This window comes from Ostrinia furnacalis, unplaced genomic scaffold, assembly GCF_004193835.3.
Source record: "Ostrinia furnacalis isolate ACB-3 unplaced genomic scaffold, ASM419383v2 OfSCF4915, whole genome shotgun sequence".
Lineage (NCBI taxonomy): Eukaryota > Metazoa > Arthropoda > Insecta > Lepidoptera > Crambidae > Ostrinia > Ostrinia furnacalis.
In genome coordinates, this window is record NW_021135154.1 from 1,779,314 (window position 1) to 1,799,814 (window position 20,501).

The 20,501-nt window shown below is 35.4% G+C and overlaps 1 protein-coding gene across 4 annotated transcripts in view; it reads right to left on the reverse strand.

Moving 5' to 3' along the window:
* Positions 1–2,156: 2,156 nt before the first annotated feature.
* abd-A (abdominal A) overlaps positions 2,157–20,501 on the reverse strand; it is a 46,134-nt gene continuing 27,789 nt past the window's right edge. For 3 of the 4 annotated variants that reach the window (XM_028314802.1, XM_028314801.1, XM_028314799.1), the window contains exon 3: positions 2,157–6,151. In XM_028314802.1, coding sequence (XP_028170603.1) covers positions 5,754–6,151 — 398 coding nt within the window. In that variant the 3' untranslated portion in view covers positions 2,157–5,753. The remainder of the gene's footprint in view (positions 6,152–20,501) is intronic. The other variant, XM_028314800.1, reaches the window with a different exon arrangement.

Below are 20,501 nucleotides of genomic sequence, written 5' to 3' on the forward strand. Positions count from 1 at the left end.
ACACGATTTTAGATTTACCGTGGCACGGTCCCACCTATTGTGAATTCTGTAGGTCTGATATTTATTTGACAGCAGCGAAGTCTGTGGAGAATGGAAAATGGCGGAATGGCAGAATAAATTGCATTATGGATATAACTCACGGTTAGTTTTTGGCGGGGATCCGACAAACGTTATTGGTATTTAAGCCCGTTCGTCTATTAGGGTGTTGTTTTTTTCTTTTCTTTATCGTGAAATATGTGACACCGTTTGCAGTAAGAATAGGTTGCCGACAGAGCAGTTGTTGGTTACGGTGGGAATTAATATTGTTTTAAGTATGTTGAGGTAGAAAAAGTCAAGTGGGCGGGTGTGCAAGCGGCTAATGTTTCAAATTAATGGTGTTTTTACCGACATCAACTTTCTACTTTGAACAAGAGCGTAACAATGCGAGATTATATACCTTGACGGTGTTTTTTAATTTATTGAGAAAATATCGTCTATGTAGGTCCTTTATACACAATGTTACTGGGGTTCTTGGAGTGGACCGACGATCTGGTGAAGTTCACCGGAGGTGCCTGGATGCGGGCGGCGCAGGACCGGTCGTTTTGGAAATACTTTGGGGAGGCCTTTTTTCCAGCAGTGGACATCATTTGGGTGAAACGAACTAACTGGGGTTCTTTCACCATTAAGTTGAAAAAAAAAAATCTTTTTATTTCCATTTTACACAATTATCATTAAATATGTTCTAAACCTCAACGCAAAACACGTTCTTAATGGAAAAACTGTTTAACGCCAACCTAAATGACAGTTCTATGGTCACCTCACCATGCTTTACCACATGCATCCCCATAGCAAAGCAGAAACATTGTCTCATAGGTCACAGCTGTCGAATTATAACGGTGTATGTTATGGTTTTAGGTTTCCATAGGGTCATAGTAGGTAAACGTTTTAGTCAGTATACCTCACTAAATGACTTGGTTTTCAAGATTCAAAGTCATAACTACTTTGAATCATAATGGACTTTTACAAACTGGGCCGAGTTTTTGTGCCAAAAGACATATTACGTAAAAAATAGACTCTAATTGAAATTGAACTCTTTCAGTGATCTCAATATACAACTTACTAAAGTAAAAGTACGTTATCTTCAAATCTAGAGGATTGTCAGTGTATTAATTTAATTTCTCTTAATTAAATGGACAGACCTTTGTACATTTAGTAAGTAACTGAAGATTTAATTTTAATTAGAAATCTTCTTTTGTGACATTTTTTTTTGTTTTTGACTTATCAATAACATATTTCAATTAAAGCACTTAGTGTAGTTGATAAAACTAAAAGATGCAGCTTTATTTTTTTCCAAATCACATTTTTGTATCTTTCTCTACTTAAGTGTCTTTCAGTTTCAGCAATTAATGTACCATTTAAATATTTCAGATAATTCAAAAAGCACATTTTTATTTTCACTTGAATAAACTTCTGACCAGCCAGCTGAAAACATTGAATTTTTGGATAGATCCAGTTTATTCTGTAACCTATTATTGGTACCGTTTGAAAGAGCTCGTGAAGCACTTTTAGGATGACCAGTTTTTTGATATCTTGTATAGTTTAGAAATAATATCACTTATCGTTTCCACACTGTATTTATAGATTATTATTTTCAGTTTTGTCACCACCGTGTTGAACCCTTATAATGATTCAACATGATTTTCCGAAAATAATAAATCTGAATAATAGATGATTGTCTCACGTGAGTTTAAGGCGCTTCCAGTTTTAATAAAGCCTAATGGTAGAGTCGTGAAGTAAATTTTCTTGACTTAAAAATAATGTAGAGTATGTAATAAGCATTCTAAGTTCACATGACTATGAATTATTTTACAATAAGGTTAAAATTAAAGCCTTTTGCTATCAAGACAGAATTTTATAATGAACGATGAACACTTATTAACATCCATTAAACATACTCTTGTCTTTTGTCCAGAAGTGGACGTCTTTCGGCTGAAACGAACGAACAAATGAACGAAACATACTCTGAAGTAATGATAAGTACGAAACACATTAATGAACTTGCTGAAATTACACATTTCGTAATTCAAGTAGGTATCTATGCATTGATATATGTAGAGAACAACGGCGTTATGTAAAAAGGAAGGGTCTGTGAAAATGACATAAAAGAAATAACCTTGTATTTTTATTAACTCTTTATTCTCTTGAATTTTTGAAATTAATATTACAATATTCAATGTGGGCTTCATATACAATCACCCAACTATTTGCTTATATACCACGACACAGTCACGTTGAGTCGTACATTACGTTGCACTTGGCCAAGCGAACTTGAATCTTAGAATTAATGCGACAGAACCTTCATTCGTCTGTTTTTCAAAACGATACTACATAGTTCAGCATGGCGAAGGTAACCGTATTCATAAATCTGACCAAATATTGACCAGATGATGATTTTAACTTTTTAGTATGTACTTTTGACTTATAGGTAAATTGAATGCAGTCATAAATGCAGAAGTTTTATTCATAATAGATCTTTATTAACTCACTATACGAATATTACGCTTCATGTATGACGACTTATATTGTTCTTAGTCCATGACATAAAATATTTTACTGCTTTTGATATTCGCCGACAAATGCGGCTTTCAAGTACCTATAAGAAAATTCAAGGGTTCGTTCACAATGCTGAACAGTAAGGTTCTGATGTTAATTCAAATTACTATGACCAAGTGTAAATACGACACAAATCCCATTACATAAATACATAACATAAACAAAAAATATGAACAAAAAAATAATGCGCCACATAAAACTTTCACGACTATTTACAGTTACTTAACTTTAAGACGATCTCTAATTACTATATTCAAAAATATAGATATAGGTACATACATACATAGCTACAATTATATTAAGATATAAATGATTATTTTAATACATAAAAACTAAAAACGGAAGTCTTAACATGTTCACAATAAGTGTTAAAATTTAACGTGTAAACATAAAATAATCGAACAATGAATTGTAACGAAAAGGGAAAGGTTTAAAAATAAATACTGTAGTAAATGATCAAGTTAGGTATATAATAATACCACGACTACAAAAACACTAGCATTATGGCAAGACAGCAATACGGATGGAGGACGTATGTATATAACTATTTAGTAAATTGCTCATTGTTTCACATGAATTACAGTTCTTTACGAGGCAGAAACAATAAAGAGAATTGTCGTAAATCAATGGACATAGCTACATGCATTATCTTTACTATGTCGACCGCTATTGTCGGTAACTCCACCGACATAGCGTCGACAACTACTTGCACAGTCCCACGAAAAATAACGATTAAAAGCAAATAATAATCACAACGGAAAAACAACTATCTTATAGGGTCCATCAAATGCAGAAACAACAATTTATTCGTATACACAAATTGTGTCAAATTCAACGTCATTGCAAAACTGTGTCCCATTTCAAAAGCATCCTGTTCACGACGCGTGTAATATTAAATAATTTTAAGCGTTTTCAAATACTAACCATCGGATTCATTACGCTTATTTATATGTGTCTACGATATTTAACTATGCATCTTTATAATTTATAAAGCCTACTTATATCAAAGTTACTTAAGTACATTTTGTTCGATTTTCATTCTCGATTTCATAGTTAAAAATAAGATGGGATAAATCTCTATGCTAACGACAACCTTATTTCGTAATGTTAAAAGGGTTTTATGTCCGCGATGGCTGATATAAATAAAGTATTTGGAAGGTTTAGGCCCGTACTTTATGCGATACTCAAGTACGAGTATGAATCTGCACTGAAGAATAAATGTATTGTATGCTTCAGTGTGATTGAATTTTGAGTACCGATTAAGAATACGGGGCCTAAACTCAAGCTTAAAATCCTAATTATCTCATGATTATTTGAAAAGAGATGATGGAACTAACGACAAAGAGCCACATTAATTATTAATGTTTGTTGGATGGTCTCTGGCTTTAACTGATTCAAAAATATCAATTAAGGTTTTCGCGAATCCCTTACAAACTACCGAAAACTTTACCTTCACTAATGATATCACGACATTGATTCACTATTTACCAATAACACAGTGGACAGATATTCAGAGGTGATTTATCAAAATTAAGCGAAGACTCCAATTTTAATACAGATAATTCTATTAATTTATTTCTTTTAATTCTACCCTGACATTAATTTACGTATAATGGTGACTATAAACACTAATTTTAAATTTCTAATTTTTGTTCAGTTATTACGTATCGAGGAAGAAATGAAAGTTCACAATATTTTTGTTTGGACGCGGTAGAGACAGTGTTTTTACGCTAAGGATAAATTACATTTTGGCACAATACGGAATTAGAAATAAAATTACAAGGGAGAGAGAAGTGAANGAAGTGAATCTATGATAATAGCTCATCGAATGTAAGGCATGTTCATACAACCTTAGCTCCAGCGTTATTCATAGATGAAATTATATAAGGTAAGGTAAAAGTCTAAGAAGTAAGGTCTTGATGCTTCACGCCTGATGCTTAGTGACATCAGTAATTAGCAAATGAACAATTAAACGAAGATCAAGTGAATGTAATAGCGGCCACTGTTAACACTACCATACAGGAGTTTACGTAACCTAATAATCTTAGCAATACTTCATACAAAGTCGAACCTATTTAAACCTATCATATAATACACTTACGCTATTCAACTTTAAAATTAGGTGTAAAATTTATATTTAGTCACATTATTGTAATATTATATGTATCATCGTTACGTATATAATTTTGAACATCAGATGACTCGGGAATAGGGACGATACCGCTTACACACGGTATAAGTCCACCTTTTTTGTTCATGGTACTATTTCGATAAACTGGACATGGTATTTTTTAACTAGAAATATCAAAAAATACCGTCTAATTTTATATTTAATTGTCACGACGACAAAATATAAAACATAACGTTTCGTAATGACGAAGACCTATTTATTTGCAATTGTACTTCCATACGTATTTTGTTATAAATACCTACATAATTTAAGTTCTTACGGAATTAGCTACGCAGGTAATAATTAATATTTCTCGATAATTATTACTATCAGAACTGGGATCAAATCATACAACAATTCACGGGCCTTAACTACTGAAGTGAATCACAATCTGGTCAAATAAAAGCAACACTTTTGAAATCAACTGATAAAATACAACAAATTTTACAATTATAAAAAAAATGTGTCCGTAAAACATAACCAGTCCACTAGTAGCGGACAAATAATAAAATATACATCAAAATGTACATAATATAATAATATCTATTAATTAAAAAAATATAACATAATGCATTAGAGTAAGTGGTAGCAATAAATACTATGAGATTCACAGATTTAAAATCTTATCTAACAATACCGAAGTTCACTCGGGCTTCTATGTAAACCTTAGAGCGATCTAACTCTTTTGTAAATTTTAGTAAAATATTATTGCAATAAGGTGTGGTTATGGCAACAAAATAAATGCTTAAAGCACATCACCAGCCCGTCCACCCAGCGACACCGAGGCAACTCCTTGCACTAAAGGAACATAATTAAAATAAAGTCACTGCCTCCACAAGAGGCGCTCCTAAACCAGCCGCAAATAAAACTAGTGGATACGAATCGACTAACGCTGCCCGCAGTCCCCGTGGACGCAACACTTCCCTCATGTATTCACACTATATGATACAGAATCAGTCAGGAAAATTTCCTATGAGGTGGCCCGGGCACCTTACGTGGGGACTTTGTTCACTTTGAGGAGGTCATTGGAGCCTTTGTCGATAGGCATCTTCATGGGGTCGTGGTGGTGGGTCACGTGGTGCCCGTGGTGCTGGCCCTCCAGCTTCGCTTGCTTCTCCTGCTGCTGCTGCTTCATCCGGTCCTGCTCCTCTCTCTCTCGGCGCGCCTGCTCATTGATCTCCTTCACCGCGCGCAACTCCTTCTTTAACTTCATGCGTCGATTCTGGAACCAGATCTTGATTTGTCTCTCTGTGAGGCACAGCGCGTGCGCTATCTCTATCCTGCGCCGGCGTGTCAGGTAATGATTGAAGTGGAATTCCTTTTCTAGCTCTAACGTCTGGAACCTCGTGTAAGTTTGCCGACCCCGCCTCCTTGGGCAGCCGTTCGGTCCTGGAAAGAAATTAAAACCAATTTAGTTCATGAACGTCGCATAAGACGCGAGACATCAACGAAGCAGTTCAACAGCGAGAATTACAGTTATAGTCGCGTTATAGGGATTTTAAATCGATTTATTGCATCGTATATCACAATCGTACGCTCGCGTTCGGATTCGCAGCGCGAACACTGCGGGCCGAACCCATTAAATTTCACTCTTATACCATCTTAGATTTTAATGGCTCATTAATATTTTATTGCCGCAATAAAGTTAATTTTAGAGTTATCCGCTACTGAGACCAACCTCAATGTAGATTAATCACCACATTTTATATGTGGAGGAGAGTGAAGAACTAAATGTTCCGACTAATGTACGCGAGTTCAAAGGATCCGCCCGAACGAGCGGATCGCCGGAGCAACGATTGTATCTGCAGTAAAAATAAGTAAAAACAATCCCACCAAAAACATTCTGTAAAAAACTAGCCAAGTCTCGATGGAGCTGCTTGTTTATCTCTAAAAAGTAATGAAATCTAGACAAAGTCGTGCCAAGTCTATGGTTATTTACTGCGATTTCTTTTTTATTATAGTTAATGTTGTGTGACTTGGCCGTTGAAGGGTACAAAACCAGGNAATCTCTTCGAAGCAAAAAAGTAACGGAAAGGGTTAGGAGCAAACGGTCCGCGAACTAACAATAGCGTATTCTATAGAGGTACTGCTACAAAAAACTCAGGGATGCGTAAAGAAGGGTTGCGCAACTTTCTAATGCTTTGTAAGGTGTCTCTTTATTCGTTCGTTCTTAGAATCCGAGAAAGTCGGTTGTGACAAAATATGTGACTTCGAAATTGTTGTTTGTTGACTCTACATTAATTATTGCTGGTGGCTTTATCACATAATTTCTCACGTACGCCCCACATAAGGTCGGCACACATAGAATGTGGTCGGAGCGAGGCTCTGACTGGTTTCGGAGTCAGCCAATAAATAAGGTAAGATAAATGACGTTCCCATCGAGTATAAAATTGATAGCGGACCAACGTCGAGGAATGTCCGCCGGTGTAGGCCGGCCTTAGTACCTGCGCTGGTAACTTATAGACATGACCGATGGATTTATTTGTAATTTAAATCAGTATAATCTTAGGTTAAAGCAACGTTTATCAATGGTTGGAGTTATTTTATGCTAATGAGTTTGAGCATTATTAACTGACGACCCTGATCGCATTTGGTATGCGTTATTAATAATAAATTAATTATTCTTAAGTTTTGACAACGGAATTATTTTCAGCCTTAATAGAAAATACCCTGAGTAAAATATTTATTTAATAATGTGTCTAAATAACATTCGAATAGAATAACCAGATCAATCAAGACAGACTTTTATTATGTCTAGCAATTTTTATTGCTAACCTATAAAAATTACCTGGTCAAACCAGCGTGGGCCGACATAGTACCGTTATAGTAAATACGTCACTACAACCATAATTTTATAGTTCCACAATCCAAAATTTACTAAATCATATTAATTTTTATACCACATAAAACGATATTCATATTCGTATTCCGTGACAGTTTTTACGTCGTAAAAAATGCGCGACAATATAAATCATTTACTCGCCCAAAAGTAGGATGCCGCATTTACATCAGCCATAAATTACAAAAACTGCATTTTTACTGCCTTAATAACGTTTACGGCCTATGCTTACTTCAACAAAAACTTAAAATCTGTTTAAAATGTCATAAATAGAGAATGGAATAATTATACAAGTGTGGTTAGAGCAGATAAGCTGCCCAACTTAACGGGCGCGACAGAGATAGAGACAGTCATTCTAATTTTAAAAAGCAAAGATGGAACCCAAAACACGATACACGCGTCCAAATAATGCTATTAAGGAGAAAGATCGTAAGTGTTGTTTGATGACGCGTGAAAGGGATCCTTCTGGTTTATGGGGTAGAGTCCAAAATCTGTGCGATGGGGGTGAGCTCGGCCGTTTTTTGTCGGGGTCGGTGATATGTTAGCAGGGCAGGTTGGCCACCCTTCACGGTTGCCATGACTACGGGCGTTAAGGCACCTCCCGTCAGCTGGCTTCCATTATTCTCTCCGGTATTGTAGTCTGAGAGGAGGTTGGATGTATTGTGTACCTGTAGTTTCTTTTTAATGGGATCGGCCGTCCGTTTCCCATGGACTGATAAAGATCTGATTGAAAATCGCACAGGATATGCAGTTTAATTTGCATTTTTTAATTATTTCTGATCCGTTCGGATGTGTATTTTTATCGTAGGCCACGGTAAATCGTTCCTATCTTTCCATGTTGACATTCTATAGCGGCTTTTACTCGTAAGCAACGCGTTTGTAACTTAATATGAGTACAATCCGAGCGTGTCAACCGTCGCCGTAATTCAAGTGCGCGGCTTTGTTTTGTTCCAAATTTAAATTGAATAAGTCACGATAAGCGTGGAGTTTATTCGTTAGGAAAGAAGTCGCCGAGTTGAGACGCAATAGAGGCGCATTAATTAGGTACATCTGAGACGACACAGGGACCGCTATAAACACATTGCGACAGGACCTGGCTCTTACTTCGCCTCCCTTTTTCTTCATATAAATCTCACGGAATGCCGCTCCTTAGGTGTATTTTATTTAACTTTGTACATGCCCGGCCTTTGTGGAAACCTGTTTCGTGTAGTTTGATTAATACGCGCTCTCTGCATCGGAATATTAAATGTCCAGTGGTGAATTATAAGAGTTTTTGTTTGGTAAGATCGTTATTTATCGCGCGGTTTTGTACCTGGAAAGTTATTACGAACGAAAGTATAACGTGGAGATACGAAAATGTCGGTATTAAACAGCAACATAGTAGATCTGCATTATTAAATTGTATTGCGAAATGATTGTATGCGGACCTTGATCTGGATTTAGTATGAATTTATGGTTAGATTGAAATTACAAGATAATAATTTATTGTGTCCTTTTGTAATATTAACTTAGAATTTATTGCTTACTATTAATATTAGACGTCTCTACATTACATCTTCTTTGGCTAGATTATTTGTTGTTTCCTGCGAAAACGAGATAAATATATGCGACGATGAAAAAATGAATAAACAAGTTGATGGTATTCATTTAGCATTGACAATCGATAATGATGGGTTATTATCAATTAATAGGTAGTTAAGGAGTTACGACGAGACGACACCGCTCTTTATAGGCCATAACTAGCGAATCGTAAATTGTCGGCTGTTTGGGACGCGCGCCTTAAATAGATCATGTTCGGTATAAAATAGTGGTGTCGAATTCGAGATCGAGTCATGTTAAAAACAATTGATGGGATGCGATTTGATAGTCGTTTGTTTTTTGTGGACATTAATAGTGCGAGTCTCGCGACTGTCGATTGTTTTTTTCTTTCATTTCGTTCTGAATTCGAAATTTGAAACTGCGTCGAAAATTTGAAAAAGATTTCTGAAAGTTTAATTATTTAATTTAAGGTCTTTTTAATTTCAATTTCGATAGACTTTTCAATTGATTTTCGAACATAATATTTGATGCCCTTTTCAGCGCAAAATAAAACAAGAGAAGGAAGTTGGAAGTTAACTGCAAAAAATGCTTCAACAGCTAATTTACTAAAGGTCGGTTGCCGTGATTCATCACGATAAGAAGACCGAACGTTGGTGTGAACAGGGAAAACAACTTTGATGGGCTCAACAAAAACAAAAACGAGTTTTCGTACCTTAAGGTTTACCCTTAAAAGTTTTACGTAATTAATCCTTGTTTAAAAAAGTAGGATTTTGCTTCTATTCTTGAAAATTTTGTCGGCTTCTGCGGTATATTTGTGACGTCACAGCGCGCATTCATGAAATTTAAAACGATTCATTATAACAATCTGATAGAAAGAACTATTGCGTGATCAATGAAATGCGTGCCGCATGCCACTAAGGCATTGTTTTTTTAAATAAGCCATTAAAGTATCACGGACATACTTCAAATATCTTCCGAGAATGTTTTGGTATGTTAAAAGCGTCACTGTGTCAGAATTTAGAATACATTTTCTAAATAAAATTCTCCGCTCTAAAAAGAGTACGATGATAATGTGACTCATTCATGCCAATTTTGTTTGATTCACACTAAAATGGTTATTTTTGTAAGAAAAAGTCAATTTTTTCATAATAATATTAAATGTCTTTTAGCTTCAACGCAGAATTATTATAAATTAATGTCTATTATGATTTCAACAATGGTATTAGTGTAAAAAATTATCTTCATCAAATTACATAGAAAAGTGTTCGATTTCATCACCAAATGTAACTAAACAACTCTTTCATTCAAGTTTGATAATAAATAATTTATTAATTCTTTTCTCAAGTGCCCTGCCACTTGTCGGCCTCACGCCATTAGAATTAGAAGAAAAAATAAGTGCTGTCAATTTGTCTGATACTCGTAATAAAAACAATTGAAACCCGAGTTCTAAATTCAAATAATTATACGGCCTTATGCCATTCAAAATAAAGAAAAAGTTAGTACTGTGAACTTGTTTGATATTAGCTACAAAAACAATCGAAAACCAGTTCCAAATTCAAATAATTTAAAAAGTGTTTGCGGCCAGTTTTATGAATCGTAATACACGCATACTCGAGTAAAGACAAAAATCTCTATTAACAACGCGTATTAAAATTGTTTCGGTCGAATTTAATGTGGGGCACGTTTATTATTCGGCATCACGGAGCCCCGCCGCTTTACCGGCAGTTAATATTAAAGTAACAGTGTTCGTGATACCCGTAAAAACGTTTTAAGATGATTAATTGATAAGCCAAATTTCAAGAGGCTTTTTCATTGTTTAAAATGGGATCAAAAAGTGTTTTACGTTGAGAAAACATTTGTTAGAGACTCAACAACATTTATGTAAAGCATGCTTTGAGAAATCTACATCCATAATAATAAACTTAAACAAAGTCATCTGTAATACCTGAAAAGATTTTTCCCACGTCAATTAGATAAACGCTGCAATGTTTCAGGAAATGCGGATTGTACTCGTAATTTTTTTTAATAAGATTGTATATTTATTTACTTCTTTAAGCCATTTAATTGGTATATAAGGTCTTAAAACATTTTTTGCCAGTTATCCTCGTCGCTATGGTCACCAAATGAAGAATTTTTAACATGGCTGACGACGTCCAAAAAAATATTTCTTCCTTGAAAACCTAAAATGACTTGATTTTTTTTCCAAAATAATTTTCAATGCTGCTCTAAAAGCTATTTCCCATCCCAACAAGTTAACTACGAAAAAGGGCGTAGGAGCGTAAAATATAGGCTGCATTAGCACAAAGCCAATATCTCAACGGTCGGGAAGAACTATTTTCGCTCGTCGCGGGAACGTGTTAAATCATCGCGCTCTGCCTGCGCGCGGGCAAAGGACATTGGCTCGGGGCAGGGCTGGCGAGAGAATATACGGCCTGAATGTTTTGCTTAGGCACTTTGGGCATGTTTTCCAGGGTAGACAACTTTGAACAAAATTTCTGCAATTTCGGTTAATTTTGAAATAAACATTTATGCACTACATACCTACCTAATATAACGTACCTTAAAGGATGGTTTTAAATGTTCCTGCCACTTTTGGAGGAGGAAATCGGGGATGATTAAAACTGAAAACAATTAATGGGAGTGTGGGAACGACGAATGCAACCATAATTTTTAAACTAACCATAATTATATTTTTAAAATTGATTTAATTAAAAACAAAATTGAAAAAGGTGTGGTAGACGATGGCACATGTTAAACACTGTGGGGCCTTATTATATTTGTAATAGGGGACAATAGTTTAGAAACATTGAATAACTTATGCTGAGTCTCTACATGCTCTCTGAGCTATGATGACCATGCCCCATGCGGATGAAGTAGTAAGGACTTATTTGCACCACCAATACCACCATTATGGTAAATTGTTCACACACTCTTGTTTTCAGTAAACACCCGAAAAGTGTAAATCCGTAAAGTAGGTTTTAATGAAAGGTAAGGTTTTCTTACCTTTTTTATTATTAATGATGGAATCTTATAATCATAGATTGTACGAATGCATACCTAATCAACAACCCTGCTACAAGTACAGTCGCACACAGTAAATAGTTGAAGCGAAACGATCTTTGATCCAGGACGGCGCGCCTCGCTGACGTCACGATTTATTCATCCCGATTTCATACTGTACACTCATCGAAAAATTGCTTTCGGATATTGCAATTAAGCAAACGTTCTAACTCATATGCGGATTTTTACCACGTCATAAATAAATAAATATTTACATCAATCTTTTATTGCAATCATTATGTGCTTTTAAAATAAGAAAATTATGGGCCCTGTATTAAGGAATGGCAATTAGGAGAGAGAAGAACCGCCCTAGATCAGCTAAAAAAGTTTATTCTATCTATTTTGATGTCATTTGTTGACAGTCATCCAATAGCCGATGTTTGCATAAATTCATTTGTTTTCATTCGTTTTGACCCAAGCATTGCCCAAATTAAAAGGTAACAGTGACCAATATTCGACCACCCACCAGTAGGACTCAATTTTCAAGATCAATAAACATTGCTGTGGAGGTAATAGAAGAATCTCTTATGGTGATAATAGATATGAGGTATCAGGTAATCGACTGAGAACTTGAGTACACTTAAACTAATTAAGCTAACAGATTGGGAACACAAGTTCTTAAGGTAAAGTTACTTGGTAGAGCATAGTATCAGTGATGAATAGAAGTACAATAATTGTGATAGTATCATAACATACACAAGTGATTCAAGAATAAGACTTAACGAACTAAGTGGCGCGCATTCTTTACTGACGAATTTTCATTTTAAACCGGTTATAAAATAGGCGATGAAAGTAATTTTCCTACAAATCTAAATGACCTGTTTNTACCGGCAGTTAATATTAAAGTAACAGTGTTTGTGATACCCGTAAAAACGTTTTAAGATGATTAATTGATAAGCATCATTTCAAGAGCCTTTTTATTGTTTAAAATGGGATCAAAAAGTGTTTTACGTTAAGAAAACATTCGTAAGAAGAGACACACCATTTGAAGCTTGTTTCGTGAAACTTAAAATGATTATTCCAATGTTAACTGGTTAACGTTACAATGTTTCAGGAAATGCACGCTTCACTCGTAAAAAACGTAGATTTGTGTAATAACCTCGTAACTCTTGACTTGATCCTCAACAAATCACATACACATTTTTTAAATGGCTGATGATGTTTCTTAGAGAACTTCGAGCATAGTTAACCTCTATAGCGGAATAACCTCTATACCTAAAAAAAAGTTAACCTCTATACCTAAAAAGGCTTGATTTTTTTTTTCAAAATCATTTTCAATGCTGCTCTAAAACCTATTTCCCATCCCAACAAGTTAACTACGAAAAAGGGCGTAGGAGCGTAAAATATAGGCTGCATTAGCACAAAGCCAATATCTCAACGGTCGGGAAGGACTATTTTCGCTCGTCGCGGGAACGTGTTAAATCATCGCGTTTTGCCTGCGCGCGGGCAAAGGACATTGGCTCGGGGCAGGGCTGGCGAGAGAATATACGAGTGGGATGTGTTTCTTGAAGGATGGTTTTAAAAATTCCTGCTACTTTTGGAGGAGGAAATCGGGGATGATTGAAACTGAAAACAGATAATGGGAGTATGGTAACGACAAATGCAATCATAATTTTGAAAAAGATGAGGTAGACGATGGCACATCAAGTTAAAAGACCGTGGGGCCTTATTGTGTATTTGTAATAGGGGGGTACAAGTATTTGAATGCCTAATTTATGCTGAATCTCTACCATGCTTTCTGAGCTACAATGACAAAGACCCATCTGGATGAAGTATTAAGGTAGTAAGGAAGACCCGTATTTTTTGCATCACCATAATTATGTTAAATCAGTTCTCATAGTAAGCGAATTTTTGTAATTCTTCATGAGAATAAAGATCTTAAACCATAAACCATTTTTTCACACATTCTTGTTTTCAGTCAAACCCTCGAAGGTAAGTTTCGATGACGATCTTTAGAAGGTAAGTTTTGATGAAAAGTAAAGTTTTCCTGCCTTTAAAACATTATTAATTATGGAAACATTAAAATCATAGATTGTACAAGTATGTATTCAACAACCCTGCCAGCAAGTACAGTCGCACACAGTAAATAGTTGAAGCGAAACGATCTTTGATCCAGGACGGCGCGCCTCGCTGACGTCACTATTTATTCATCCCGATTTCATACTGTACACTCATCGAAAAATTGCTTTCGGATATTGCAATTAAGCAAACGTTCTAACTCATATGCGCCTTTTTACCAAGTAGGTAATAAATAAATAAATCTTTACATCAATCTTTTATTGCATTAATCAAGACATAACATTAAAAATTATGGGTCTTGTAGGGCATGACAATTAGAAGAGAGGACCACCCTAGATCAGCTAAAAAATCTGTTAGGTTTTTAAATCTATCTACATAATTCGATGTCATTTTGACAGTCATCTAATAGTCGGTGGTTGTATATCTCTTTTTTTTTCTTTTTCTCTTATAAAATTTTGGTCAGTTTTGACCCAAGCACTACCCAAATTAAGGTAACAGTGAACAATATTCGACCACCCACCATTAAGGACTTGATTTTTAAGAAATCAATATGTAGTGCTGTAAAGGTAATAGAAGAATCTCTTAAGGTGATAATAGATATGAGGTATCAGGTAATCGACTGAGAACTCAAGTACGATAACTTGAGTACACTTAAAGTAATTAAGCTAACATATTGAGCAGGCGTGTTCTTAAATGGAAACTTACTTTGTAGAACATAGCCAAAGAATACTTCAGTGTATCAGTGATGAATTGAAGCACAGTAATTGTGATGGTATCATAACATTCACATGACGTGATTCAAGAATAAGACTTAACGAACTAAGTGGCGCGCATTCTTTACTGACGAATTTTCATTTTAAACCGGTTATAAAATAGGCGATGAAAGTAATTTTCCTACAAATCTAAATAACCTGTTTCATTGACGATCAGCTTGATATTTTACACTTCATCGTATTATAGATTTGTGTGGCCCTACGTCTATTAGCCGTTTACGTTATTTTGGCTGAAACTGAACGGTACCACCTACAAGGTGGACCGACGACATCGTAAAGGTAGCAGGGAAGCGCTGGATGCAGGCCGCTACTAATCGATCAACGTGGAAAGCATTAGGGGAGGCCTATGTTCAGCAGTGGACGTCCTATGGCTGAAATGATGATGATCACGATGATGAACGGTACCTTATAAAAAGCTCAGCCTGTTTTAAAACCCTATGAGTCATTTAAATTACGAGAAACCACTAATGATAGCATCATCATCAGAACCCTGTAGATTCTTAGAAGAAAAAACATGCAAGTTGCAAAATGCAATAAGAACAAAAAACGCTTTTTTCCCTGAATATACCCTCTAAATGCCTAACAACTTCGTATACATCAGAGAGGGACAGACGGACGCACGATCAACCGCAGACAACCTGATTTAAACGGGGTCGATGACCCCTCACATGGACCTAAATTACCTATGGCTATGTCAATAGGGCTCAAATAATTTTTAAAGGGCCTGTTTTTGACTTAGACCATGGATTTTCTCACGAAAAACGCTCATATGTGGATTTTTTTTGAGATAAGAGTTGACCAATGATGGAAAACTTCTGAAAATTCGTTTAGAATTGGAAGCCTACATGACTATATTTTATCTAGCATTTCAAAATTAATGATAATTTTTCACAGGATTTGTAGCAGTTCAATCGAGAAGGGAAAAATGCATGTAAAGTATGGTCAGCACAAAACATAGTAACACCGCCAATATTGGCAAGCGCATCGTGGCTTCAGCACAATTTTGTGGTTGTAGCCTTCGCTATAGAATAGTAGAGGATTGAATACAGTATCTTGCAGTTATAAGTATCCAAAACAGTCAAGTTATAATAAAGCTATTTCTGTATGTTAAGAAAACGTTTTGATAAGTAATCCTCTGCGAACTGTACATCTATAGCTATTTAAAGTTTCTGCGAATCACCTTAGTCTTTGGAAAACAAAATATCAATATATTGCCGGTAAATTAGTGATCCTTTGTTATGTCTAAGTAGCATTAGGTTTAATTATTTTGTCATACGGCTGACGATATTTACGCTTTTATATTTATTGCTCATAGTCATGTACCTACAGAGTTTTCATTTGGATTTTCCAATAGCGTCATTTGTAAGAGGTTAAGGGGGATACAGATTTGTTATCTAAAGCTAGGCATATAAAGAAAAAACTAGTATTGTAATTTAAATGAAGATTATTTGAACTCATGTCTCTCTAAATCTGGTAATTAATCATTCATGTGCTTCCATAGTACATAAATGAACTAACTAACTTTGTAGTAAAAAACTATTTGTGGTATATAAATGAGTAAATAGATACATTAGCGTCAATTTCAGTATCTATGTCCATTAAATTAGGTGCGAATGTATAAAAAAACTGTTATTTACAAAATGTACTTTTGAAGCGTAGTCACAGATATAACATAAGTCATTTCTATCACTCAGTCTCCGTTTCTACATTTGCTATGTTCAACATAAATAACAAGCAGAACAACTATCTCATACAATATAAGAGTCCTTTATAACCAATGGCTATATAACTGTCCACATAAAACTCTTTTAGACTATGACTCAATTAATACAAACACACACTGACTTAAGATCAGTGCACATTCACTGTGGCCATAAAAGCTATTTATTGCAAACATATACATTGTGGATATTATGACAACATTTATTGAAATTGATGACTTTATCCAAGATATAGGTCAGCCGATATCACAAATGGCACATAACGTTCGATTTAATTAGTTTGAATGTATCCATTATCTCCGTAACATACACTTAACATATAAATATGTCGTATTAAAGTTACGTAACTCCAAGTTGAAGATAAAAATGTTAAATTAATACTTACTGCGTTCATCGAGCACTATCTATTCGTGATTTTTTATTAATAAAATCCATAAATAATTCAATTTTTCGTCTGCCATTGATCAAATCAGCGTGTGTTTATGTGTCCTTCTAAGGATTAAGAATGACGTTATTGTTTTGTTTTTTCGTTTATCTTTAAAGGTCACATAAGGTCAAAGCAGGTAGCTTTTGAGATAATAGGCGCGTTAATAATTTTTATTTAAAAAACTGGTATCTTTATGTGCGAAATCCAATACATTGTAGTACAATAGCCAATAATTCGGTAGCCTATATGTAGAGCTCAAACTATTTACCAAGTTAAGGCTTTTAAACTTATTTTTAACCGAGTAATTACACTTTTTAAAGTAAACTGGGTAGCGTTGTGTAAAACGCTCAAAGGGGGCCACTAAACGGCTCGAGCTGAGAGCTTTCTGGTGAATTTTCATTTTAATGCCTCGGTTATCTCAAAAACCTCCATAGATCACTGTCTTGGGTCGTAAACGCGTTCGCGGTAGCCGGCCGAACCGGTTGCTGCATAGGCCACGGCACATAATGCACGTCGAATGTGCAATGAGCCAACGCGCAGGTCTGGGTTGTTGTTCCAGTGAGAGAAACGCTTGCCAAACAACGTCCGAGTGGAAAAATGCCCAAAAATTTTGCACAAACATACTGAACGTCTGACACAGAAAAATATGCCTCTAAAGGGTTAAAGAACTGGTATAGAGAAAATAAATCATTGGTTTTGAACCTTATGTTATCTCACTAAAGTTCAAAATATGGTGGCATCATTCTACTACCGTGATGAAGAAGATGAATGTTTAAACCCAAAGCCCAAATACTGGCAACGTTATGCGTAGATACGAAGACCGGTCGATCATTGCAGTAACCTACTAAAGTAACTGAAAATTGTTGGAAAATCTCTCCAGCTCTACAAAAACTACATTAATATTTAGATCATATCCCATTTTTATGATTATTTATTTTCAACAGCAATTTAACGCAACATAGGGGAACGGTTGTCTTGCTAAAAACCATCAGCATCTAACAGCATCAGGATGTCCCGAATCCCCAATGAGCTTGCGTCTTTTATTGTCTTTTTTGTCAAAAGTTCAGGAAAAAATGTTGATATACAACAATGATAAAAATTTGTAGCCTAGCTTTACCTGAGCACAGACCTAGCAGCGATGCATCGTAGAGCATATAAAACTGATTGTGGCGCCATCTGTTTGTGGCAGATAAAAAATTGCGCTTTGTATAATATTTGAATAAGGGAAGCAATATAGATGTCTGCATTTGCATCTGTATTCTTATAAGGATTTAGTATCGGATTCCTTTTGAATAATTTCTTGAGTGATGTCAGGCAGGTTAGATGCACAGGTTAAAGAACAACATGTTGTCTTGTGATCACCATGAGTTTACGTTAGGTAACTCGCTTGCGAATGCGTCAAATAATTCTATGAAGATTTTAGTTCTTGATAGTAGTCACTAAGGGCGCTGTACAATTTTTCATACATTTAATGTCATTTTTAAAGCAGTCGCATCGAAGGCGAGAATCTGGCGTAAAGCGAGAGCGTTTATAGATGATGTTTTCATGATATTTATTCGTGGTAGAGTTCTTTCAATAGGCATAATATTATTGATTTGAAAGAGAGTTTAACATGCTGCAACGACTTACAATAATGCTTTTTAAAATAATAGAGTTCATTTACTTTAATATTGATCGTAAGTAGGTAGACTTCAGTAATTTGCATCTAAAAGTACCCACACAGGTCAATTATCTAAGTCCAAATCTCGTTTGTATCCAAACCATTATAATTAATTAAACTATCCCAGTTCCATTGTAATTTAATTAACATTTTCACCTCGACTCTACCTCTAAGTTTTAGCTGTAACTGTTCTTGGAGGTGTTTTAGTCGACATTAGTTTAAAATGGTTTAAAGAGTTCTTGTTGTTAACGCAAGGTTAATAATAATTTTAAAGTTAAGAATTATTGGACTAGTGGTTCTCACCAATGAAAGCTTAGTAAGATTATGTGGATGTATTTGAATGGAGTAAATGGATTCAATACTTTACCAAAAGAAACATAAGTCCTTTAGGTGCCAATTAATGAATGGAATTTAAACAACGAAGAGATGTATTTCATTTGTTTAAAAAATTACGTGACACATTAAAACTCTGTCGATCGATGTTTGTTGTATTTTAACAACGAATTTTAACGCCTTTCGTTTACCAATTCCAGTAACAAACCGCTAAAACGTAGACAGTCGTATGAGAAAGTTGTAATAACATGGCGTCCCGAATCCCAACACGCGCAATTACGAGTCTGCGCGGGATGCATTCCCTTGAAAACACTATGACATGCAAAAATCGACCATAACATCCACGCACTAGGTTGCTTTTAGACTGCAATCGGTAAAGCCGGCTGAGTAATAATTGCATGGGAGATACAGTTTGGTTTTTAACCCTAAACCTGTATAGCTAAGGTTGATATTTCGACGGTGGTTGTATAGAGAATTTCCAGTGAGGATTTCCCCTATCTCCAAAAGTCGGAATGGACAACGCAAGCAAAATAAGCGCATGCTGCATTCGTCCGCCCACCGCAGTGCAGGGATTAATTCGCTCTGCCTTTGTGATGTTTTAATTAAAAACTTTGCAATTTAACCTTTTTTGTCAAGTAGTGTGGGCTTTAAATTTATTTAGGCTTACCGGTAGCAAAAATCAAGTAAAAATTTTAAAGAATTTTATTATTTTAAAAAGCATAGAGCCAATGGGACTTTAGGAATCGACTAATATAAATGAAATCCTATTTAATTATGGCTAATGAAATCAAAAGAGTAAAGCTACGAGATGTTTGATTAAAGCTGAATACTTAATAACAAACGCAAATACATCAAAAGGTGTTTATAATAGGGCCTTGTTACTCAGAAGTCATATATCAGCTCTATTTCGGCTATCCGGATACAATTGGCTTACAGAGCTTTAATTTTTCCCTTTGTAATTATTTACACAAGAACCCCACGTGTGAGTACTGAAGCAGGATGTTTGTAACACCAAATTCCCCTGCTTAGTACATACTTTATTTCCTATAAGACATTATGGGTGTATTGGTTAGATAAGAGGCCGCTCACAGCGTTATTTTGATAATATATTAATGTGAAGTGGTCGTATATTCTCTTAGCAAGGGCCGTTTTATTTTTGAAAATGACTCCATCAGTCACAGATAATGCGTTGGGGCGTCAGAAAAAACTGTTATGGTACGAGTAACTCGTGTTTCGAGCTCTCGACTAAGGCCGGGTCCTCATTGGTTGATGCGTTAGAGATGCACCATCTGTCGCGTCTGTGCTTTACCGATATCGATCTCATATTCATCATAGAGACAAGTAGGTAGAAATTCTGAACATGTTACT